The sequence below is a fragment of the Emys orbicularis genome, chromosome 2 (genome assembly GCF_028017835.1).
Source record: "Emys orbicularis isolate rEmyOrb1 chromosome 2, rEmyOrb1.hap1, whole genome shotgun sequence".
Taxonomy (NCBI): Eukaryota; Metazoa; Chordata; order Testudines; family Emydidae; genus Emys; species Emys orbicularis.
Window position 1 is genome coordinate 56078630 of NC_088684.1, and position 27534 is coordinate 56106163.

The window sequence follows — 27534 nt, forward strand, 5'->3', positions numbered from 1 at the left end:
AAAATATTCCCCCAAATCCCTTCACCCCCTTTCCTGGGGAGGCTTGAGAATAATATACCAACCAATTGGTTACAATGTGAGCACAGACCAAACCCCTTGGTTTTTAGGACACTGAAAATCAATCAGGTTCTTAAAAGAAGAACTTTATTATAAAGAAAAAAGTAAAAGAATCACCTCTGCAAAATCAGGATGGAAGGTAACTTTACAGGGTAAAAAAAGATTTAAAACACAGAGGATTCCCCTCTACGCTCAGCTTCAAAGTTACAAAAACAGGAATAAAACTCCTTCTTAGCATAGGAAAAATTCACAAGCTAAAACAAAAGATAATCTAATGCATTTCCTTGCCCTTACTTACAATTTTTGTAATCTTAGATGCTCATTTCAGCTGTGTTTTCAGATGTTCTTCCTGCCTGGTTTCCTTCTCCATCCAGAGAGGGAAAAAAACAAAGAGAGCACAAAAAATCCCTCCCAGATTTTTAAGTATCTTCTTTCCCCATTGGTTCTTCTGCTCTGGTGTCAACTAGGTTAATTGAACTGATTAACCCCTTACAGGTAAGGCAATTCAGTACAGCTGCCCTGTGTATATTTATGACACCATCTCAACTGACTTCTTTTGTTTTCCCCAAAAGACAGCTATTACGATCTAAGAGACTGTCAGACCAGGCAGTTTCTTTCCAAAAACTCTCCCCAGCTAAAGGGAAAGGGAACAAGAGATTTGGTTAAAATGAAACTCTTATTTAACACTTTACATTTCAACTGTTTTTACTGTCTTTCCTTATTTTTCTGTATCTTTAATAAAAGGTTAAAAAGAATGTTTATGGTGTGTTTGCCATGGTATTAACAGGCTGAGGTCACTGTATACCGAACCCTGAAGATTGTTTAACCTTATGTAGGAAAGTTTCAGGGTCATGGTAACACATTTGAGTCTTTTGGTCCATTTATTCCTTTAAATTAATACAACAGGAGCCTGACTGAAAGGCCATTAAAATCAGTGGGATGCTTTTTATTGATGTAACCCATGCCTGCTTGGGGTGGCACTCTGTCCCCCTCTAGTGATGGTTAGATAGCTAGTGATTGATGAGCCTGCTACAGCTTTGACTAAGAGCTTTGTGTCTTTTAGTTCATGCAGTAGTGGCTCATGCATTAAGCTCCAGTGGTCTCAGGTTTGATCCTGGCTTCTGGAATCTGTCAGCATTACAAGTGGGGGTTCATCTGGGATATCAACTGTGAAGTGTCTGAATCTTGGGATGTGCTTCCTCAGCTAGAGGAAGTATGTAACCCATGCCTGCTTGGTATGGCACTCTGTTCCCCTCTAGTGGTGGCTAGACCAGCTAGAGATAAGTCTGCTACTGCCTTGGCTAAGAGAGAAGTGCGTCTTTTAGCTCATGCAGTCGCAGCTCATGCATTAAGCTCCAGAGATCCCAGGTTTGATCTTGGCTGTTGACGACCGGGGTCTGTTGGCATTACATTAACTTCAGTGGAGTTTAGATCAGGCCCTATAGTAGTGTTTCCAGCTACACAAAAAGGGAGAAAATCTCTCTTGTCCAAATTACCCCCTCTTTTCATCCAATTCAGCATTGAAAGTAAAGGGCACAGAGATTCCTAAACTGGAATCATCAATTGCAGACACAGGTTGCTCAAAAGGCCTAAAAATCTTCAACATCAACATCAGTCAACGCCCACTCACCCACACAACCTATAAAGAGACAAACAGTTGAATATTTGGCCCAACGCAGAACAGATGCTGATAACATGATAAAATATATTGCAAGGAATCTTAAGGGGAAAAAAAAGAGAAAAAAATCTACTTCTAAACATTCAAGTATTACCAACTTTCTACTAAATTAAACTGTTTAAATAATTTGAAATCTACAGATTACAAAGGCCATGATTCAGGAAACTATCCCTATCCAAGAACAGTAGTTACATACATGCTTAATATTAAGCACAGACTTAAAGTTAAGCATGGGTTTAAGTGCTTTCCTCAATAGGGATTGAGCTAAGCATGTGCTTGAATGATTTTCTGGGTCAGGATCAAAAACTGAAAACTATTGCTATATAGTACTAAAGCAATGCTACAGCAGTGGCAAGTAATGTGTTACTATCATATATTTCCCATGTGATTTTAATATAGTGAAGATGCAGATTTGTAACTTTTTTATACTTATTTATATGATAAACAATATAAAATGACATCAGTGTTTTCATGCAATTATGTAAATTGTCAAAAAGTTACCACAGGGCAGGTTTGACATACACATAGTTTATATATCTGTTTATTGAGCATTGATAATTATGATGATTGATGGTTATTTCCAGCAACCATTTTTATCCTGAATGCTCGACATACAAACAAGACATCACAGTTCAGACATATAGGAGATTTCATTTTAATATAATTTAAGGTTTAACAAAGCTAATCATTTTTGATTTTTGCATAATTAAGTTTACAAAAATAATGTTACATTTATAAAATAAATCATCATATCCCAATAAATTACAGTAGTGTTTTCCTTATTTGAAAAAATGCAATGTACTGTATAAAATAGATAACATCCTTTAGTAAGATAAAATACTACAGTATATGTTTTTATCCAGTACATTCTGGCAGTTTGTGAAAACATTCTATTGTACATTCTCTGGTTCTTACACTGTATTTTAGACAAACACAATAAGCTGTGCTCTGCGTCAGTTATAGAGGCATTCACAAAGCGTACCTGGGAAAATTACAGAATGAACCCAAACAGGGTGAGACCTCAATCATGAAATATTTGGCACATTCAAGTCAGTAGGCATGAACCTGTTCCCACTGACCTCAATGGAGCTTTGCCATGGACTTCAGTGGGAGTAGGAATAGGTATGGTCACTTAAATGGGAGTTGCATGTGCTCAGCACCTAAAAGCTACATTATAGTTTCAAAAAAGACTCAGTTCCATACGGAGGTGCCGACTTTGTGATTTCCCCAGTAGTGCTGGCCTCCCACTCCGCCCCAGGTCCTGCCCCGACTCTACCCCTTCCCTCAAGCCCCTCCCACCCCACCTCCTCTTACCCCCACTCCTTCTCCTCCTGCATGCCGCTGAACAGTTGATCACTGGCAGGCGGGAGGCACTGGGGGGAAAAGGGGAGGAGCTGATCCTCGGGGTCCACCAGTGGGCAGGAGGCACTGAAGGAAGGGGGAGGAGCTGATCTGTGGGGCTGTTGGTAGGTGCTGAGCACCCACTATTTTTTTTTCTCTGGGTGCTCCAGCCCCGTAGCACCCACGCGGTCGGCGTCTATGGTCCCATTTGCGTACAAGGGACACAACCCTGCTTCCATTGAAATTAATTGCAAACCTTCCCTAGGCATCGAAGAGAGTACAATCAAGGCCATCAAAAAGTGAATCATACATATCATAAAGGAGATGAGAAAGGAGACGTTATTGCTCCACAGAGCAATGCAATATATGCTTATTCATAAAAAATACAAAATAACCAATAAAAAAGAAAACACTTTTTAAAAAGCAAAAGACGAACATTAAGAGCTATTTTATGCAGATTTAACTACAAATACAACTATTGCAGAATACCCTAAAGGAACACACATACTGCTTGGTGTTACGTGAATTCTAATTAAAGCATTCCGAGTTTACAAGTCAGCACTCAAACTTTTTCTAATTCTTTTACATGGTTTTGTGGCTTTATGTTTGCAAAAAAGGACAAAAAGTTCTTATAGCTGAGTGTATACCACTTTAAGAGTCTGGGAGTTAGCTGCTTCATGATGATTGTATGAACTTATGATGTTATAATAAACCAAGGTATTTGGGCCAGGTCACATCTCTTTGCTGAATCTCTGACTCCAATGTTATTTCATTAAAATAACGCAACAGACCACATTATTTGGCACTTTTTAACAGCTTTTGGGGAGAAAGTCTCCATTAAAGGAAACATCATTTCTCTTATGAACAACCAGACTGTGCGAAGTAGCAATTTTCTTGTGATGTCAATAATTCATGAATGAAAGCATAGCATGAAAACCTCTCTCTGAGTCAGTAAATAGATCATCATAACAAATTCCAACTGTGAGCAAACACAGTGTGTGTGCATGATCAAAGTCATTCCCTATACCCATGTTTCATTTTTAGCACACAGCTGCACGTTGCGGGTTCTCTCATTTTACCATATTCACATAAACTGATAGGTAAACATGACAGCTATCATTCAACACATTTAACTCTTGTGGTATAGTCAGACTTCAAGATCCTGGTATCCCCACATTAGGATTTATTTTAATGAAACAGACCCTCCTATCTATTATGTATTTTCACTCTAAATGTAATACGTCTGTTTTATTTAACAACCTGCTCTTTTATTATTTATGAACTCTTGGCTTGTGTTAATCCATGTCTTAAGTTCTACCATTCATAGCTAAACAAGCACAATTAGTTCCAAGTGACATTTCAATGAAGAAATTACTTACAGATCTAAAATAAACAATATTAAGATGACAACTACAAATGGGAAATAAAAATGAACCCGTTCAATTCAATGATCCAAAGACATTACCAAAATATACATATGCTGTAAGACTACCAGTATCCCCAAGTGTACAGCAAATTCATCATTCATAATAGTGTACCTTGCTTTCTGAGTTTTGAAACAGAAGAATTATAAGAACAGCCCCCTGTACTTGCTTGGGTCAAGGGGTGGCCTAATTTGCTATCCTGAGGTTTCCACCATCCAGGTGTCCTAACAATTTATATAGTGCATGTAAAAGAAAAGAAAAGAAAACAAAAAATAAAAAAAATTATCACAATGGTTTTTGTTTTAAAATTGATTGCTGCGTTATGACTGTAGCCTGGTTTGTAGACATTTTGTATTCTTGTCCAGAGCCTTGCGGAGGGGAAGGTAATGGAGTTTCTGGAGTTGCTGAAAAAGAATTAAGAGGAAACTATGTATTATTATGTTCTTGACCAATCTAAATACATATTGATGACATACATACTACTGTACCCTAAAAAAGGATCTGCATTAGCCGCTAAAGGTAAATATTCATTTTTAAATATCAGAAGCCCCGTGTATTGTTCACTTTTAAAAATCCACATTTGTAACCAATGGTAATATGAAAACAGTGTCATGTGTTTTAAATTAAACTCAAACCAGAATGTATTGCTTAGGAGGTTGTTTCTGTGTGCTTTTTTTAAATTTCATTACTATTTAAATCTCAGAAATTATGATGAAAGAAGTATACACTAGCTTTGACAGGTCACCATTTTAATGAATTTGCCAGTTAACTAAACATAACAGTCAGATGTTATGATAGACAGATAATTTGCAATTGCTTACAGATCTGTTCTGTATGTACAGGAGCAGACATTGAACTTATGAGAATAGTTTGGCCAGTTAATGGATCCTGAGCTAAATGAGGATGTACTGGATGATGAAGATGACTGGCATCATTAGACGTACCTGCAAAAATTACAAGAGCACATATCAATTCGAATGAACATGTTGCTACTAGCGATTTACACAGCAATAATTACATTCCCTTAGAGCAAATATTTTGATTGGCAATTTGAATAATTGCCTTTTGCGTATTCATTAAACAATTTAACAAGACTTCAACCATAATAAGTATGACATTTGTTTTCACTGCTTGGGTTGCATTAACAATGGATTTCATCCTTACAATGTTTATAAGGATTCCCCGGTCTGTCTCTTTGGGGAATTGTATGTCCAGGTACTCAGCTATGGCTGAGGAACATACAGTACACATTGGAGGTGGGGGGACAGGACAGTTAGCCAGGTTATCATGACTTTAACGCTCCCCCCAAATTGGCACTGATCCAGTCCCCTGGAGTACGTCTGAGCAGCCTGGTGAGATGGGGAGGAGGATACTTTTTCCAAAGTGCTTATCAAGTTGATAAGGTGGAATATCACAGAAAAAGAATGACACACTTACCCCCTAGTAACATTTCCTGAAGCAAACTGTCAATTTTAACCATTCCAAACAGTTTGACCAACTGTATTTGCTCAATCATTTGCCAAGTGATGCTCTGAAGGGTAGGCAATAGAAGCAGAAGTTCTCCAAACCTCCCCCTGGAGTCATACTGACGGTCATTAATGTAATCCTCTAAACTGATTTGGACTTGGAACCGCATGTTCTTAATCTTTAATGGGTCACTCAATCCCTTTGCATCTTGAAAAAATGAAAAAATACTTCAAGTCAAAGCATATTCTTTTAGTGAAAAATTCTTTGTGCAAATATGTTGACTGTTAATGAATGTTACATCACCAAAGGTGAATTTCAGTGTATTCATACAGTAAATCTGAAAGACTTTTTGGAAAATGTACCTGGATCAAAAAACACAATTGCTTTCAAGCAAGCATACTCATTGTCATCTATTTGAATTTCCTGGAATGGTCGGACTAGTTCATCTAGAATCCGGTTTGCCACTCGGCTGATCTCGACTTCAGAACTGTTACGATGGATGATGTAATCATTACCTTGAGGAGAAAAAATACCAGAATATGGACTGATGTTACACAAAGGTTTAAATTTACAGACCCAGGTGAACCAAACCATTTTTAATGTTGCAAGTCAGATTTTTTTCATGTTGAATTTCTCATACAGTAACATTCCCTCCTGCAAAACTAAGTTTCTTTACAAGGAAAGCATATGTGCAAAACAAAGTCCTGATCCTGTAGGTACTTAGGCATATAAGTATTCCCATCTGCGTAGTTATGATTAGTGTGTCTGCAGGTTCGAGGCCTATTTGTGTGCACAAACTGGGGAGTTATCCAATTAGCCATCTAACTATATAGTTTTGGCCCACAAGTCCATTTTGACACAGGCATTTAATCTTAGGAAAATTCAGTGTTCTATTTTAGAGGCTAGAAAGAGGCCACTTTGAAAACGTGGTTCTCATAATTATTTAAATTCACTGTAAAAAATATAAGTCCCCACTTCTAATTTATTTGGTTTAGAATTCTAAACCTTTCTAAGAGATCGAGAGGAACAACATGTAACTTCCTAACAGACTGCTACTATTTATGGTAGCATAATCGTTTGTACTTTATTATATATATCTACTACCGTAAATCCTGGGAATCCCAGTCATGGACCAGAGACAGAAAACCAGCCCACACCGGCAATCCACCTTACTTTAACTTCTGGCCAAAAGTTATCTGTATACTAAAATGACCTGTGAGAATAACATATAAGGGCAAAAGTTTTGTCAAGAACAAAAGCTGATAATAATTTCCCACTAGGTCAATGAATCATCAGCTAAACAGAATTCTTTCTCAGAGAGCTAGAGTAGCTGGGGTACTAGTAAATTGGAGTAGCTAGTAAATTGGTCCTAAATTGGTCCTTTCTGTGGCATATAATTACCTTCGTCATGCTAACCGCCATTTTCATTTACACCAGTTCTGCTCATTACCTAAGTGTCCCAAGAATACAGCAAATATTTATATCTTTAGTAATTTAATGTGTACAATGAGTCAGTTTTACACTTAACTAGGCAGTTTATTTCAGTAAAACTGCACTCAGGAAAAAAATTGGATCAGGAACAGGAAGGAGCCTCTAATGTGAGTAGCATATCTAGAGCAAGTGCTCTCCATTCCCTGGATGCTAGGGTTGGTTCAATAATACTCAGAATGAGTCATATTGGGCCACAGATTGCCAGACCCCAAGAGTGGGCATAGCAGGCAGTGGAAAGTCCCCTGCACATAATGTTTATAAAGAAAGGCTGATGGACTGCCCCTATACCTTACACACTTTATACCCCTGGCTTGCATTAGGTGCTTCTGTCCAGGGACACCTAGACAGTTCCTTGAAAGAAGGCCAAAGTACTGGCACAGATGGAGCCCGCTGGTGGGTTGTGACATAGGTCAATGTTGCCACACAGGGTACCAAAGTATGTAGATCCGTTTGGCAAGGATGTGGGTTTAGGTTTATGGTATCAGTAGAACTGCAGCCATTTTAATTTGCAAGGGACTGTACATCTGCTTTTGCTGAAACTGGCATGTGACAATATAGTAGGCATACCATAAGTACAGTGTTTAGGTATGCCATCAGTGCAGTGTTTAAAGACAGCAGAGTGCATTGCACTCATTCTGCTGTGGCAATTGTCCCAGTTAAATGAGGACACTGTTTATCAGGATGCTGATTATATGGTTGTTAGTGAACTATAACATGGTAATTATTAATTAAAACAAAAAAAATGTTTACCTAAAAGTAAAATGTCCTTATACACCATGGACCGTTTTGCTGCTCCAAGCAAGAGGTGTTCCCCAGCATGCGCTCTTAGCAGGGCAACCTTAAAAAGAGGAACCCCCCATAAAATAACAACATGGATTATAACATCTACATAAATATGTGATTATCTGTAGTGGGCAAGATGAATCAGCTGCAGCAGGCATCAGAGTGCTGTTGCTTGCAATTATACCACTCAGACTACTACAAGTAATTTTTAAGGTACATGGTTCATTTTATATCAACACCTTACTATTTCAATGTAGTTGAGTTAAACTGTGTAACTTTGTCACTGTTATCACTTAGCAATACGTACAAACTGAATTTTGAACACAATATGATTTTGCAAATAGTTTATCATTGTATACATTTATGTGCACTTCATAGTTTCCACTTCCTTTTACATAAAGCTTGTTCTTGGATTTTAAGTCAACATGGAAGGAACCAGTGGCAGGAAGGCTATCATAACTTATTATCATGAATTTTGCAATATCCAGTACAGTATTTTGTTCAGCCTGATCCAGTAAAACACAAAAATATTTGAGATGGCTCTTTCCCCCACAAAGCCAGCCTTCTGGACATGGTTGTTTTTATTTTTTGTTTTTTTGGGGGGGCTTAGAACAATTATCCTAGTGCCATACCAGGCCCACCTATCAGCTTTCAGAAGACAGTGCATTACTAGGTAATTCACCCAACTTTGCTAAAAATACCTCTCTTCTAATAACTGAAATAAAAGAAAAAACATGCTCAAAACTGAAAATAAAATAACAGAGAAGTACTCCATTTTGCTGTCAAACCGGCCAGTTTCACTATGAAATACAGACAATGATATCCTTGCAAAATATATAGAACAAGATCTCTTTATGATAGTCAATAAAGAAGAAATCTGATGCATACCAGGAAAGCAGTTAAACAATTTATTCACTAGTTTATCATTTTACATTTTTATTTACATTCCATTGTTTATAATGCCCTCTTAGAAGCTTGGCAATTAAATCTATTTTCTTGGGGGGTTTGTTTGTTTCCATTGTGCAAACATGAATTTTTCTCTTGTGATTTTTATGCTGGGATTTTCAAAGCCAGCTAAGGGAACTGAGCAACCAAATTAGAAAGCTTTCAGAATCTCAGCCTTAACAGAGCTAACACATTTTTGGTTTACCTTGTTGTTCGTAAACCAGGTTGACTTTGAGGTCAGGAAGAAAGTGTACAAAACAAGGAAGTTTATTTGATAAGTAAATGCTAGTTGCCAATTAGCAAAAGGTTATCATACAAAAGTAGCAACCATTAGTTTTAACTTCTCAGTAACAAAGTATCAGGTTTTCCTTGGAGTTTGAGCAATATTTCTCACTTTATATTCTAGGTACTGTAGGTCAAATTTTCAGCATACAATTATTGGCTAGTGAACCTCTAAAGTGCACTTATACTCTGAAAAGTGTAAAGTTGGTATGTTCTTAGTCAGCAGGTCTCTTCTTTTTCCTGTTCCATCATATCAGCTTAAGTGATGAAAGCAAGTTTTATTGCTTCTTACATCTGTGGCCCCTAGAGTGCCAACACAACTAAAGACTGATTTGATTCCATTCTTCCTTCTATATCATCAACAGAATTGTTTGGTACATTTGTGCAAACCCAGTGTACGCACAGGTGTCACTGAAGCAATAATCTGAAAGGGCATGCAGCAGCTTTACTACTGGAAAGATGCAGGAGGAGGAATGTCCCCAGCTTCACTCTCAGATACAAGGCTGGGTTTGCAGTGCTGAGAGAACCCCCTCATGTCTTTTTACTAGAAACAGAGAATGTTTGACACTGAGGAGACAGTAAAGAGGAATTCCACAATGACATTTTTATAGGGTCACTTTCAGAGTAGAACTACAGTTTAAAAGATGAAAATCAGGGCATTCTTAGCAGTGAGTTAACCTCCCAACCAGCTGCTTGGTGACAGTAATGTCCAGGGACATGCACAAGGGGGGGCAAGCACTGATAATCAGCGGGGGCACAGAACTCCTCTGGCCCGAGGGCTGGGACCAGGAGAGTGAGTTCCTCTGGCCCTGGGGCCGAGGCAGGAGCTGACAGCTCCTCCAGCCCTGGAGCCATGGTGGGGAGAAAGCCCTGGGGGTGCAGAGGAGAGAGCAAGCTTCTCCAGCCCTGGGGCCACAGCGGGAGCTGACAGCTCCTCCGGCCTCAGAGCTGTGGCAGCAAGAGAGCGCTCCTCTGGCCCTGGGGCTGGAGAAGCTCCCTCTCCCCGCCTCAGCCCCAGGGCCGGAGGATTTCTGTGACCCCATTGCAGCCAAGTACTTGTTGATACATTTATTCAGATAGCTCCAAGGCGCACGGATTTTTGTTGAAATGGTGAGCATACTGCTGTTTATATCTATGCATATGATATAAATGCATGTGTTGATATTAATCTGTATAATATGTGTGTGTTTAATATGCCCCTCCAAAAGTGGTCAAATTTAAATTCCTACATACGCCCCGGTAATGTCTATTACAACATGAAGACCTGGGGTTTGAATTCACTTTAGACATCTACTCAAAGCTAACAGATATCTGGCATGGCACCAAGATGATGATATTTTGTCCCTAAAGAGAACTCAAGCACCGTTTACATGTCAATTTAGAATAAAATTTACATAAGCACATTATAAATACGATTTTGGATATTTTATTATATTATATTATATTCAACAGCAAATTATTTTCTGTGGTTTGGCATCAATATAGGTTTGATTTCTTCTCAAGACTGTAATAATTATATTTCTTGCAAGGATAAGGAAACTAGTTCAAATTACATAACAAGCCACCTCAGTCTTCACAAACAGTTGCAGCTGAACATGAACCATCTGTTCTGAAAGGTTGGATGGTTTTTTTTTAAACTATTATTAATTTTGGCATGCCTTTAAAGTTTCTGGTTCCAACAGTTGCAAAATATTGTTTCTGCAATTTCCAGTTTGTGGATCTGCACCCTTTTTTCCCAACACATGAAGCACCCTTCAACCTCTACTATCTCTTTGTGTCATGTCTCAAGATCTGCTTCAAAGCAGAGCTCTAGCATACAGGGCAGACAATGAATTCTTACACAATATTTCTACATGACTGTAACAGGAGGAGAATAATCATTATTCTCCAGTTCATTTGCTTTGTACCTGATCGTCCAATGGTAGTTCACAGAAGGCTGGAATATATTTAGCCCACTCTACAAGGACCAACAGCTGTTGCTTCATAGATTCACAGACATCGCTAATACTGGCAATTTTCTTTACATTTATGTCAGTACTAGCACCAGGACTCGAGACAGGGATCTAGCCATGTTAAGCAAAAACAAAAAACAAAACAAAAAAATACACTATGTTAATATTCCATATTTGTTACTATGTTTCCACTGGCTAGAAGTATATTTAAGCAAAACACACGGAAGCCAGCATGCACATTATTGCCAAACTCCCTGACAATATAAGGACAACCAATATGCATGTAAATGATTATTTTTGTCCCTCATTGTTACTTGTATGGTGTACTTTACCATGATAGTGGGATGCTTATTGTTATATTTTTACAAGATCTTCTCATTCCAAGAGATGACTATTATTTGTAACATTTTTAATTTTAATTTTTTTTCCCTTTAAAATGGATGACATTTACCTCACTTTAGAAAGAAAGGGCTGGGAAGGGAATGTAATAAAGTTCTAGGCACACAAAGATAAAAGGGAAATATGTATTTTCAGTGAAAAGATAAGTATCATTAACTCTAGAAGATGAAATACGCTTTTTAAATGCCTAAAGCAGAAAGATTTGTAACGATGAGAACCAGTATGGATAGAATCTGGGGATGTTTCAGAAAATGTACTAATAGGAGTGTATATAAGACCACCTGCAGTGCACAGTGTTCTGTAAAACACAGAGAGAGGAATCTTTCTGGGCCTGGTGCTAGAAAGCTTTTGTATGATCGCTGAGCCAAATCGTGAAATCCTTAATGACTTTCTAAGGAAAGGAACAATACTAAACTTGCTATTAAGCAATACAGGCAAGATGGCTGAAGACAAAAGTAGGGCTGAAACTAGGAAAAATATCTCACTTAGACCTATGGCATCCATCACGCTAGAAAAACCTGCACAAGAACCAGGCAACTGAGTTTCAAAACACAGAGTCTCCCGCAACTCTCCCCCTTTGGAGGTTGGGGGCAGTGTGGTTTCACTACCAAGGAGGGAGTAAAGGATTTGGGTCTCTAACACTGCAACTACCAAAACCCCATGGTGAAATCCCACTATGTTGCAGAGCTCACAAGAGGTTGGGTTTATGAGCTAAGGCCTAGTGCTTCCACAGAACTTGGTATCCTGAAATACAATGAAACTGAATATGACTACAGTGTAGCGATAGATAACTAAGCATATAAGGATTATAACACTATTTGTGTTTTAAAAGTTATAAAGTGTTAACTTTTTGAATTTCAGTGTCTATTGACATTCAATAATTATTGGTGGAACCATCCCCACCTCCCTCCCCACCCTCCATTATCTGACTCCTCCAAAATTTCCAGCAACTGTAAATCAATAAAAAAGGAAAGAATGCTGAAAAATAAACATCGATCTTCTATTGCATTTTTTAAAATGAATTCTGTCAAGCCTATAGATAACCAACATAATATCAGCTCCCAGTCCAATGCTGTAGCCCAGAGAGTGAATACAATTCTTGTATGCATCATCTGGGGAATATCAATTAGGAGTAGGAAGGTAACCTCTACATATGGCCTTAGTGAGACCATTGCTGGAATACTGAATCTAGTTCTGGTGTCCTAACTTCAAAAAGAATGTTGAAAAATTGGAAAGGGTTCAGAAAAGAACCACAAGTAGGTTGCGAAGTCTGGAAAACATGCTTTATAGTGAGAGATTTAAGAAGCTCAATCTATTTAGTTTGTCCAAGAGAAGGTTAAGAAGTGTTTTGATAATGCTCTACAAACGGGTAAATGGGAAAGAAACTTCCAGCGAAGATGGTTCTTTAATCTAGCAGAAAAAGGCATTAGCAAGACCCAATGGTTGGATGCTGAAGCTAGACTAGAAATTCAGACTAGAAATAAGCTGCAAATTTTTAAGTGAGGATAATTAACAGTCAAAATTATTTATTTAGGGACATAGTACATTCTCCATCACTCTAGGTCTTTAAATTAAGACTGGATGTCTGTCTAAATGATATGCTATAGCTCAAAGAAAAGTTATGCGCTTGCTGCAAAAATTACTGGGTCACGTTCTAAGACCTGTGTTATGCTGGAGGTCAGATCAGATGATCACAATGGTTCCTTATGGCCTTAAAGTATATGAATCTTTGCACTCCCAGAGGTGTCACAGGTCCTGGCTATGCTACCATGACCTTTCCTCTCTCCATTGTGCACTGTCCCAACCTCCTTCTCTTTTAGCATACAGCATGGAGGGGTAAGTAGGGAAAATCATGCTGACAGGGTGAGCATTATCTTGTGGTACTGTATCCCTGATGGTTTGAGGGAAGGCAAATGCTACTCAGTCTCACTCCTACCTGGACCTTCCACAATGGTGTAACTTTAACCCTGCAGACTTGGGGCAGAGGAGCTCTTATGGGATTGGGGCAAAGGAGACATGCTCTTCTCTGCTCCTCCTGGAACCATTTACTGCATAAGTAATGGAATCATTAAAGTTAAAAGGAGAAGGATTAAAACATCTTTGTGCCTTCCTCATTGCTCCTTACATGTGAAAACTCTCCCTGAACTAACCTGTTACCCTACCCTCTTCTCCTTTAAATCTCTCTCTGAAGCCCATATTAAATTTGCCACATGTTTGACTGAGGGTCACATGAGGCTATCTGGCACTTTATTCTCACACCCTATGTGTGTCACTTTTTAGCTCTTTGGGGCAGGACTGTGTCTTCAGATGTGCTTAGCACATTGTGGAGCTGATCCTCTTAGAGACCTCTAGATGCTATGGAAATATAGATATCAAATAATCAAAATACAATATTTAATCTTTAGAGGGGAAGATTCTAGATGGGGAATATATGCTGAAGATAATCAGACAATCATCTCCCAGTTTTGTGGGAGAAAAGCATGCAAAATGGATATTTAGCAGGAGCCCATTTAAGAAAACACTTTTATTCATGAACTGTATGTACCACTTGTCAATGATTAAAGGACTATAAAAACACATAAGTGTATGTACTATAAACAAGTTCAAAGAATTACTAAGGAAAACAGCTTATTCTTAGATTTTAAGATCAGAAGAGACCATTATGATCACCTACTCTGATCTCTTGCTCAACACAGGCCAGAAGATTTCACCCAGTAACTTCTGCATCAAGCTCTTAACATACTGATAGTTGAGAGGCCTAGGATGACAGCTAAAAGTTAGAGCCCAAACAGAAAGTTAACCATTAATTAGGTTGATATAATTAGAAGACTGTCACAAATAGAGATGGGCATGAGGCTGCAAAATTTGGACCCAAACTTTCCAAAGTGAAGGGTATTTGGATTTAGGGCTTTTGTTCAGAACATTATGGAGAAACGAACAGCCATGAGGTATGGGTTAGATGAAGTGAGAACTTTTCCCTGAGTTTGGGGTTGTTAACATAGTTGCTTGAGGCCTGTCTGTAATTATTCAGTTCAGCATCTACCAAAGAAGGAGAAGGCATTATCCTTAAATATTTATCTTTGTTTACTTGTTTGTCTGCCTATGTATTTTTAAGGTGTCCATCACCATGGCTTCTGAGCATGAGCCCGAGGTGAAATATTAGTTTATTTGTTTGTAAACATGAGTTTGAAATATGAAATATGAATTAATTTGTACAATAAGAAAACAACAAATCACCAGGCCTGGCTACAAGTTACTTAAAACCTAACATTCTAAAAAATAATAAGGGAAATGCAAATACCTTTGAAGAGGCTTTTTCATTGACTACTAGAGTCAGGTGTAGTACCAAAGTACCAAGTAGCCCATTCGTACCAGCCTAGTAGTATTAAGTGGCTAATTTAATTCTTTCATTTAATAAGGAACAAAGAAGGATCCAAGAAATTTTACAGCTTATGGGTATTTCTTAGAGACAGTTCCATCATATGCAAGCTGCTGACAAAGGACAAGATTACAAAACTTTTGGGGATGTATCATTCAGTATAAAACAGTCAGCATGAAATCATGAAGTAAAGATGGCAGCAGTTGCCCTCCGAGTAAGTTACTAAGAGGTAAGGGAGTGTGAAATCAATTATTATGATTTATTTGAATTACAGGAAACCAGTGAATACTGTTCTACTCAACAATTAATTGGATAAAAAAGAAACCAGAGGAAAATGTAGTTCAAACCAGATAGAGTTCAAAAGCTCAATGTGAATAGGTTCAGCATTTGGATCCCTTTTGTTAACCTTATTAGGGTTTATAAAAATCCAAACATTAAAGCTGTGATTTTCAAAGGAGCCTAACTAAGGGAGTTAGGCACCCATTGGCATTTATTGGATGTCAGACATTTATCTCTGTTAAGCTCCATTGAAAATCCAGCCTCAAGGACCAGACAGATGCCACTAACTGCTTGAGACAGTACTTAATTTGAAAGTAAGGGGATCATAAAGCAATATTAAGGAAGAAAACTGGGACATATTGTATCTAACACAAGATGAATTTTCTTAAGTGACCTTCTTTACTGGCTTCACCATCAGAAATAGATGTATGTTCTTTACTATTGATTCTTACATTAGGAAGAAGCAGCTGGATTGCATTTTTGGAAGCAGATAGAACATTGGTCTCAATAATTATGCTTTATATAATGAGAAATAGGAAATATTTAACTATGAAAAAAAATCTAAAAGGGTGTTAAATAACTTCATGGTGGATCACTGTACCTGCCGAGAAAGAGCCTCAGCTTGTGACAATGTGTTAATAGAGGGAATGTTGCTGCCATCAAATGTGCTCCTTCTTGTGCTTATCCTGTCCCGTTCATTTTGCACAGCTAGAAAAGAATAATCATGTCATTTATTTGCTTGTAGGCAGTGTGGTTGAACATAATTTCAGAGGGCTGTTATATAACTATATGAATCACAAGGTCTGACATCCAAAGAGGACCTTGAAGTTTCAGCTCTGAAAGAGTCATGAGAAAGAGTGACAAGAAATCTTGTACATTTCTTATTCATATAATATTGTTTGTCACTAAAAATTATTCATTGCTAATTGTTGTTAGACACGGCATTTTTATGATTGGCTTTATTACAGTAGATTTGCATACTCAACTCAACAATACTCTGTAATTTGATTGGCTGGCCTCTCCTCCATCCTTAATTAATGAAGCCTAATGATATAGAAATCCCAGTCCTGTTGAGTTAGGTCAAGGGGTTTACAGAGCAATCACTGACAGAATGTCTGAGTCATAGAAATTCTGATACCTCTGCTCATGCTTTCCTGTGAGAAACACTGAAACAAGAGTGAATAATGAACTTAATCCATTAGTAAGGTAATTTTGAGCCTGTAATATTGGGCTCCTCCTTAGGGACGTTCAATTCCTGCCAGTTTATAGAACATTAACTAAGCAAAAATATTTCAAGCAGGTGGGTTGTGTCTCATGAGGCCTAGGAAAGGTGTATAAAAGGCTTTGGATAAGGAACCTTAATGAGCACGGACAGGGCTTATTAAGTAACAAGGCTTACTTTTTAATTCAGGAAAGAAGAGGATAAATAAAACTATCAATCAGATTTCTCAAAATTTCAATTGTATCCAAGGTTAGGCCAAGGAGAGAACAAGCATTGTGCTGATCAACATCTTTCTTTATTGCACTAGGAATCTCATCATCTTTTAAGAGTAGCAGTTTTATTTCCAATCATGTGTTTGTTATTTTGAGGGGGGGGGGGAGAATCTGCATTACATTGGTTCAGTTGCAGCAAGAAAGGCTTCAGTAAAATATTCTTTCTCTACACTGCACAATATCCTGTAGTTTCTATGATGAATGAACACACTTTATTCCAGAGGTACACTAGCTTTTTTGCCAAGGACATTTACTGATGGGCCTCATATTAAGTCATAATAAGAAATGTCTTGCAGTGATAAACACTAAGTGTTAAATGTTCATGTAGAGATGAAACAAGAAATAGGATTTTTTTTTTTAATTGGAGGAACACAATGCCTATTCACTTAGTATTTCAAAAAGTAGGGTACTAAATACAAAATTAATTAAAATAATGTCAACATCACATGGGACCAGAAGAAGCAAGACACTGATGGTCAAATACTAAAATTAGATGTTAGCATGCCACCTGCTGGCTGAGCATAGCACTGCCAGTACTCCCTGCCTCAGTTTCCTTCCCCAAGATGGGTCTCCTCCGCATCCCCACAAAAGTCTGGGTTGGAGGTGTGGCTTACCTCTCCACCCAAGTCACAAATAAACATAACCCCTTCAATGGTAGCAAAAGTCCAAACTAAAAAGTCCTAAACAAACCAAAACGGTTTCTCTGCCTTCCAGGGCTTCACTTCAGCCTGCCCTTTGGGCCCTGTTTTCAGCCCCTTTCTAAGCTACCTTTGAATCTTTACCCACTCTACTATAGAGCACTTGCCAGCCCCCAAGGCTGGTTCCCCTGCAGTACCCAGCCTCCTGCAGACGCTGGCTCAGGGCCTTCCACAAGAGCCTTCCCACTCCTTGTGGTTCTAATACCCTGACAGATCTCTCTTAGTCCTTTTATAAGGCCCAGGTGTCCATTAAGGTATCACCTGGCTGTCCAGTCCTGCCCCCTCAGGCTGGGAAGCAGGAAAATAAATTATAGCACAAGTATGACTGGCCCCATCTCCTCTTACAAGGGCCAGTCACTGGGTGACAGGGCCACTTGCAGAATCAAAGGGAAATACCTTTGTATTGCATATGTACAGCATTCAATGGACTGGATTCACCAGTCCAATAGAGCTTCTTTGCTTACTTAGGCTAAAGCATCCTTAAGCAGACTGGAGATTCCAAGTAGAAAATTCCCTCTGTAAGGGAAATCTTTAATGGTGTAGGACTGGCATAACCTCCATCAGCTGATTTCCCCCACCTCTGGCATAATGAGGGGAAGGGGACATGTTGAGGGCAGGCTGGGGATGAGACTAAACTGATCTCTGCTCTGCTCAATCCTCCCATGATGTGCGGGACCATATACCACCAGCACACACAGTGTTATTTAGAATAGGATCCCTCCAGTTCTGATTTATGCTGCGGACAGGAGCGGCGCCAGGGTTTTCGGTGCCCTAGGCGGGGGTCCTTCCGTGCTCCCAGTCGTCGTCGGCAATTCTGCGGTGGGGGGGTCCTTCCACGCTCCCGGTCTTCGGGGCACTTCGGCGGCGGGTCCCGGAGCGAGTGAAGGACCCGCCGCAGAATTGCTGCTGAAGACCCGGAGTGCAGAAGGACCCCCCGCCGCCGAATTGCCGCCGAGGGCGGCAAAATGCCGCTCCCTCCCAAATCCTGGCGCCCTAGGCGACCGCTTGGCTGTGGCTGGACAGCTCTGAATCAGCATAGCTCAGATGTAGTGGAGAACCAGGGCCAATATGTTTTATAGGAAAAATGGTGTAAAATCAGTGAAAAAAGTTATGCACATTTTTTAATCTATTCATTTTATAAGGTTTGAGTGTCCTTGAAATTCTGCCTTTTGCAAAATGTTGAGGGCCACACAGATAATTCAATATTTTTCTTACAAGGATCCCACAGTGAATTCAAAGCACTACTGATTTTAATGGTCTGAATGCTAGAGGCCAAGTTCTGCACCATTATACCAATGTAAATGCAAAGCAACTCCACAGACTTAATGGAGTTATTTTAGATTCATGACTGTAAATAAGAGCAGAATTTCGCCATGTGACTGCAAGAAGAAAATACATTTAATCCTCTTTCCTACAAATTTTTTTGCCATTAGCAAAGCCAAAAACATATAACACCACAGAATAAACCACTCTTACCCTAATAAGGTACTTGCAGAAGCACACTGTAAACCCACTTCACTACAGTAAAGTTACAGAGTCGTGCTGTAAACTGGCCTTATGATGGATAAAAAAAACATGCCAAAACAGGTTGTAAAACAGTTTCACCACAATAAACATAAGTATAGTAATGTGGGAACCACAAAAGGCTCCATTTTTATTTTATTTGAACATACATGGGATCCCAACCAAGCCATGTACTCTTTTGTCCCTACACAATGATCCCTTCCCTACCAGGACCTGAGACTCTCCCATAACACTCCAAACTAGTATGTTTTTTCTTGCTAGTGTTGTCTTCTTGCAGTTGTCGGCTACCCTCACTTTAATACAAGGACCGTTCACCTCTCCACCTTGGAAACTGCCACATAGGGTCACTGTACCCCATCAGTTCCTGGATGGTCTGTAAGGGACAATCCCACACTGCCACTACAGCGGAGAACAGCACTGAATTACTCGCTGCTGCAGCCCCCAGAACTTTATTATCTGACTGACTCAGTAAAAGCACAGAAACTGCAGCCACCCCATCTGAGAAAATGAGTCACAAAGAGCTTCTGTCAATCCCCTTGACCACATGGGGTAGACTCAGAGCACATAATCAGTACCACCTGACTTGTATGAGCAATAACAAGCAACCAACTTTGAAATGTGAAAATCTGGACAGCAACATTTTTTTGCAGTCAGTAAATTGCTTGAATTTCACTAACATTTCACAAACTTAAACAGGTCTATTTTGAAAAAAAATGTTCTCATAGTTTAGCCATCTGTTGTTAGAGCATATCTGGCATCTTAGGTGAACAGATATCATGAACTTTTAATTTATATCATTTTATCTCATTGAATAAGCAGAGTGTGTCTTTAATAATTGCAAAATTGTGTTGTCACCTTAAAGGCCTCAAAACCAGAGAACTTCACACACACACACACACACACACACACACACACACACACACACACACACACACACACCTTTTTCTGATTTATGCACCTCCAACATTTAAACTAAATTAAAGAGTTAGCAGATTGACATTGAAAATTATTACTAGAGGCAGTCACCAACCAAAACCCTGGACACACATTTCATATCTTTATAACGAATAGAACCAAAACTCCAAATCTGAACATTCCTGAATTTATGGATTCCAAACTCAGGTCTGATTTCAGATTTTCACAACGTTTGAAGTGTTGGGACTTGAAGCTAGGATTCACATACTACAAAAATAAATTTAAGCTGCAAACTCCGTTCTGAATCTGTTAATTTGTTAGAGGCACAAAATACTATAACTTCAAAATTTACTAACTTAAAAAATTAAATGAAGTATATAATAGTAAAATCACTCTTTCTTTGTGAAGGCACTAGAGATATCTATTCACTGAGTTATTCTAATGTGATATTCTTTTAGTTTTATACTAAGTTTTAACACTCATTTAGATTAAGTGTTTATTTTTCTTTGTACGTCAAGTAATAAAGCAATCTTTTACCTTCTTTTTTCATTCCTGCTCGAAAACACTTTTTTAAACGACAGTATCTGCATTGATTCCTCTTGTCCTTGTCAACAACACATTGTCGGTTGAATCTATCAGATACAAGAAAGGGTAAATATATTAGAGCATTAATAAAGCACAGTCCTTATTAGCAAGAGGGACAATAATTAATGTGGGCTGTCAAAAACCATGTCTCCAACTATCAGCCTTCATCTATCTTTTTCTTTAATTCAGCCTTGAAAAATGTTTTCCACCTGTACATCTGGCAAGAATAATTTCTTATATTGGGCAAGATGCCATTAGTTTTTTCATCATCACAGCAAATATTTTGTATGAATAATAGTATTTAATAGTCAATATTTGGTTTAAATTTTAAAAAACATAATTTATGCCAGAAGCCTTAGGACACAAGACGTTGATAAAAAGGGCTTTAAACAAATGATAGCATGAGTAGGAGAGATCTCTGTATTCTGGAGAGGGGTTCTAGGCAGCCTTGTTGAGGATAGAGAAAGAAAGAAAGAAAAGAGTGCCAGAGGGCAGTCAATAGTAAAGATCTGGCAGCCCTTTAAAAAAAACAGTGGGGAACTATGATTAAAACAATGAGGGGCCTGGAAGCAAATGTTTCTTTGAGTCTGATGGTCCTCAGGACAGGACAAAATAATTTTGGAAAGCAATATTTGTAGAACAAGAACCAAGCTGCTGTCATTGCAAATGAAAACAGAAATTTTTGGTCCCAGAATTTCAAAACTCCAAGACTGCTGGAAGGTGTAGTTCAACTAAGTACTGGGCACACAACCATCCAAGTGGAGGTCAGGGGATGTCTCCCTATTAGTCTATATACATTTTGGCACACCACAAAGGAAAGGTATGGTGTGATTAGAAGAACAGTAGAACACCATTTCCAGCAGTACAAAGCTCCTTACAGATAAGTTATCTCTTGTATGTTCTTCGGATCAGGATTTATGAGTCTTAAGCACTCTTTAGAAACTGTCTTTCATCAGAGAAAAACAAATGTTTAGTGAGAAATTTCCAAAATGTTGCTTATCACAAACCCAGCAAAAAAATTTTTTTTTTTTTAGGAAATTCTCTATATGTTCACATACAAAAAATGGCGAGCCAGTTCCTTAGCTGGTATAAATTAGTCTAGCACTAATGACTTTGATAGATCTATCCCAATGTAATCCATCTGAGCATCTGTCCTGGTGTATTTCACCTGGTTCTGGTAACTGGAACAGTCAATACCAAAAAGTAATCGTGATAAAACTTGCCTCTAGTGGAGAATCAAGGTAGGTCATTCTAAAAGATACTATCTTAAAGGTGATTATCTAGATGCTTATTAAATACCTTGTAATATTTATTTTTATTGTTTTGCCTACAGATCATTTAAATGTAACAAAGAGTTTCATAGCAATGAGTATGATTTTCCTCATGAGAGACAGGTAAACATTAATTTTTAATGTATTATGTTTGAAGGGGGGGGTGTTGGGTGTAGACAATTCTTTTCAGTGATTTGTAGGAAAGTAATTTTTTCCAATTACATTAACAAACCAACAATCATACGTTTTGTCCACTGTATTGTTTATTCAGTTTGAAAAAGAAAGAAAATATCCACTGTATAAATTACATCTGAAAGTGATTTGCCACCAGCTTAATGAATTAAGTTTCCCAAGCTGAATATTTCAAATACCTGCAGGTATAGACATGACTCTTCCGTATGCTGCGTCTAAAGAAGCCCTTGCACCCATCACAACTGGAGGCACCATAATGTTTGCCAGTTGCTCTGTCTCCACATATTGCACAAAGACCACTGACTCCATTGTCCGCAGTGTTCATGTTGAGTGGTTCTGCTGAAGAACTGTCTGATGAGGGACAAGAACAACATATGCAGTTATGGTTAAAACCTGAAACGAATACAACACCATGACTATTTACACTCACATGGAGATTTAACTGGCCTTTTCTCTTTTAATTAGCATTTACCATTTAGTGATCATACAAAGACAGCATGTCTAATTACATCTGGTTGTTATTCTAATGAATCCTTTCAAACCCATCACATCTGGTTATCAGAATTTATGATGCTTATAACAAGAAATACTTTTTGTCCAAACTATTGCAGATTCAAAGAAGTGGTTTGAAAGTTAAAGTGTACAAGAAATACCTAACTTTCTATTTGTGTGTAACTATTTAAATATTCTTGCTAACAGAAATCATTAAGAGGGACATTGGTACAAAACAACATTTTTTAGTCAGCTGGTAAAACATCCATAAATTAATTCACATGACATAGCAATAGTTGGCTATCATCATTGCTTTCCTGAAAAGAATCTCAGTTATTATTGGCACAGGTATTTTTTAAAAAGTTCTGAATTAAATTTTATGAAAAAATTATTGGAGAGGGTTGGCATAGTGTTATTTCCATACAGGAAGAGTTTCATGCAAGGTTGATGTAGACCAGTGGGTCTCAAACTTTTTTACTGATGACCCCTTTCACATCGCAAGCCTCTGAGTGTGACCCCCCTAATAAATTAAACACCCTCTTTAATATATTTAACACCATTATAAATGCTGGAGGCAAGCGGAGTTTGGGGTGGAGGTTGACAGCTCGCGACCTGCCATGTAATGACCTCATGACTCCGAGGGGTCCCGACCCCCAGTTTGAGAACCCCCAATGTAGACATTCTGTGTGCATAAAGGCATGCCACCTGAATTGGGGGGCAGGGATAGCTCAGTGGTTCGAGCATTGGCCTACTAAACCCAGGATTGTGAGTTCAATCCTTGAGGGGGCCACTTAGGGATCAAAATCAGTACTTGGTCCTGCTAGTGAAGGCAGGGGGCTGGACTCTATGACCTTGCAGGGTCCCTTTCAGTTCTATGAGATAGGTATATCTCCATATATTATAATTTGAGACAGCTGAATACCACAGAGAACTTGCAGATGTTCACTGTAATTCAGAATGGACATATGGTTTTACCATATTTATTCTCTTTTTATTCACTATTTGGGAGAAGGTTTTTGTTCAGATGAATATTTGCAAAATTGCTATTCTTTGTATATGTGTGTAGTTATACAAAAAGAAGATTCTCCTGTCTACATTTTCAATCATTCGGTCAAGAAGAAGAAACATTGCTATGTGACTTCGACATTCAATCATATATCACAAATAGTTACAGAATAGTTTATGAACAACCCATAGGATAATTTTTTTAGCAAACTATTATTAATATTAATTATTTATATGATGGTAGCATCTACAGGCTCCAACTAAGACTGAAACCCCATTGTGCTAGATACTGCACATACATCTAGTAAAATATAGACCCCGTTCCAAAGAACTTACATTCTAAATAGACAAATAGCCAAGAGTGCAAGAAAGGAAGCATTATTTCTATTGTATAGACAGGGAATTGAGACATAGAGAGATTAAGAGTGGAACTGAGCAGAGGTTGGAAGTTCCAGTTTGCAAAGGATTTCAGGATTTCAGAATCTGGCTTTGTTCTGATTTGGAATGAAAAACAAACATGTCAAAATTCTCTGCAAGCCAAAATTAAACAAAATCATTTTGGGTCAATCAAAACATTTAGTTTAGACAAAATCAAAATGTTTCATATCAATTTTGACTTTTTATTTTGTATTATAATGAGTAATACAAAATTTTGGAAATTCTAAATTAAGTCATTTCAAAATGAAAAACTAAAATGCTTTATTCCAAAAATGTTGAAATAATCAGTTTCAACTTTGTCAAAACTTTCTCCTCCCTCCCCCTCACCCCCAGTCTTTCGTCTGAAATAAAATTCTGGTGAAATCAACTCAATTTTGTGAAGCATTTCAATGTTGACAGAAGGGCATGTGCCAACAGAATGTGGTTCTGGTGAAGCGTCTCTGACCAGCTCTGATTAAGATACTTGCTCAAGTTCACAGAGGAAATACATAGCAGAGCTGCGAATTGAAACCAGATCTCCTGAGTCCCCATCAGTGCATTATCCACAAGACCATTCTTTTAGACTGATTCTTACAGTTACTTAAGATAAGCTCATAAATGAATTGCAATCACAATAAGACTACATTTAATAAATATGAATTAAAATTTGCCAACTAATCATTTTCATTGAATAATTCAACCATCTGCATTACCAATATAAATTTCCCTTGCCTAACTTCCCTTCCCCCATGTATATATGTGTATGTGTGTGTGTACCTTTAACAGATCCGTAAGAGTTATGTTAAGCAAAAATAACTAATTACCAAGAAAATCCCCCTTCTTAAATCAAGTAAGTGGAGAAACCATCTAAAGCTCAAGTAACCATAGTTTAAAGCCTCATAATCACTTAAGAAGAGGAAATTTTTATTTCATGACAAATGTTATTTTTTCTTCTTCTAGGCAGAATCAATAATTAAATCTACATTTCTGTTCACTAGTCTGGCTGCAAAGAAATTGTAATGGAAACATACGAAATCGAAACAAAAGTTTCAAGACACACCTATACAGGCCCACTTAAGCTCTATATTGTATTTGTGAGATATGCAGAATGAACATTTTTCACATCAAAGACATTATATGGAACAAAATACAAGTACAAATGAACTTTTCCACGAATGCTGAAATATTTGCTCTGCCTTTTAAAAAACAAACTACAAACAGCAGCAATGGGTCTATAGTTTTAGACTAGATAAAAATAATTGTTGTGCTAGTGCTAAATATACTTTCTCTATCCTTAATGAATTTCAGTTCTAAACTTTAAAGTAATTACTTTACATTAAAACATTCACTTTCAAAGATTAAAATTTCCTTTATGTCTGTGGTAGAATATTCAGTTATGGTAAAGTTAAATACAGCATGCAACATGTTTGAGGCAATATTTTTATGAATGGAATGTCACAAAAACCCATAGCATAACAATCCATATCATAAACAATTCTAACCTAAGTTAAAATGTTACACTCATCAAATACCAAGCGCCTCTCCCAGCTAAACATTAGCCTGTAGAGTGTCAATGTGATTAAAAACTTATTACATTATACAAATAAAATATGAGCCCATTAATTGGAAACTAGACAGCAAGAGCAAGGAGATCATTTTCTCCATAATCTGTAAAATTTCCCAAACCTCTGGATAATTTTGTTCTATCTGTCATTTTAAATGTTATGTGCAAAATCTACCTTCATGCCCAAACTGTCAATACTACTTATTCATTTGTTTTACAGTAAATAAAACAACTGCTGAAAGCACCCTTTTCTTCCTTTGATTAATTGACTGATGACAGTGGAATTCACTTACTTTCTTACACATAATTGGTATTTTATTTTCTTTAACATAAAAAAGTTATTTTATTAACTTAGATTTAATGATGAAGTGTAAAAGAGCAGAACTGTTGCCATAAACTCCCACCCCCCGCCGCCCAAATGCTCTATTAATAAAACATTTAACTAGCACCTTACAGCATTACTTAGTTTTACTTTTTTCCGTTAACCCATAGCTTGATTTTGCATCACTGAGCAGATGAGAACTCACCATTGCCATTATACAGAATCTGCATAGTTTCAAACTCCAAAGTAGTATAAGTTGGATCTAAGACTTCACTGTAGTTTGCCATGTCCATGTCCAATACTGGTTCCGACAGCCTCATCATTGAATGGGAAAACAGTAAAAGAAAGCTACTCAAGAGTACAAATGCAGAATGATGAGATCTACTCTGTTTTGCTGGCAATCAGTGATTGATAATCCAAAGTTAACTGTAAACAGTGTCACTTATGTGCAGCGATGGGAGGAGCTGTAAAACTGCTTCCGCATGACATATTCTGATTATATCTTTTTTTCTTTTATGGTACACCAAAGCAATTCTTGTGATAATCTTGGAATGTTCCATAGACTAGTCTTATCAGGAGTCATATTGGCTTGAATTTTCGAGGAAATTGAAAAGGGTGTCCAGCAGCTGATTCTGCTCATTTTAATAACAAAGTGCCAAATGCTATCCATTCCCTGGATCCCTGCTACATAGCCTCTGTGAGCATGGAAGGCCCTAAACACATGCAGAACCACAGGGGGTCTTCAGGTAGAAAGACTCCATACCTACATTCCCAATTGCTATCACAACCAATGTTCTGCACAAGTGGTAGTGAACTGGCTGCATAGACATGTTATACCAAGCCACTATGTTAAAAGAAAGATTCCTTCTTCTCAACCCCAATAAAAAGCCACTTTATGCAGGTTTTGCAGAGAGGAAGGAGGGCAGCAGAATTTGGTCCATACACAAGCTGCTCTTAAATACTGTTTTACAGGATTCCATACATTTATGATGATCCCAGGAGTTAATTATGGGAACCCACTCTTTGTACAATACAGTTACATTAAAGATTACCAGCAGAGAACTGTAAAACTAACTAGCAGGTGTTTAATTAGCTACATTCAATGACTGGTTACATACAGGGTCAACCTGTGATAGATAGTAAGGCAAGTCAGCCTCAACGTAGCCTGCGATCAGAGAACTATCTACCGCTGAGTGTGATGGAAACTTAATTATAATGATGACCCAGCTACGGGAAATCAGGGAGAGGACTTCTTAAACAAAACTGGGAACTCAGTCTAAGGGACGCGACCCAGAAAAGAGGAGCAAGGGAAGTTCCATTGTGGGAAGGGACTGGGAAAGTCAGGCTTGATGAGACCCACAGAGAGCAGGTTAGGCTCCTGTGGCAGAGGGCTCTAAAAAAAGGGCCTGTAAGGAAAAAGGAGGGTCCTTGAGGAAAGCTGCTAGAGTCCCTAACATGGGGAAGTACAATAGAACCTCAGGGATATGAACACCAGATTTATGAACTAACTGGTCAGCCACACACCTCATTCTGAACTGGAAGTATGCAATGAGGCAGCAGAGACCAAAAAAAAAAAAA

At 38.1% G+C, this 27534-nt stretch overlaps 1 protein-coding gene across 1 annotated transcript; it reads right to left on the reverse strand.

Annotated features, from left to right (window-relative positions):
• Window positions 1-4785: 4785 nt before the first annotated feature.
• On the reverse strand, window positions 4786-26279 carry HNF4G (hepatocyte nuclear factor 4 gamma). Its single transcript, XM_065398956.1, has 10 exons — window positions 26162-26279; window positions 22336-22507; window positions 20646-20740; window positions 16079-16185; window positions 11376-11531; window positions 8209-8296; window positions 6330-6482; window positions 5938-6174; window positions 5322-5444; window positions 4786-4904 (listed from the first exon to the last, which is right to left on the reverse strand). The coding sequence occupies exons 1-10, from the start codon at window positions 26277-26279 to the stop codon at window positions 4786-4788; spliced, it is 1368 nt and encodes a 455-aa protein (XP_065255028.1).
• Between the last annotated feature and the right edge of the window lie 1255 nt (window positions 26280-27534).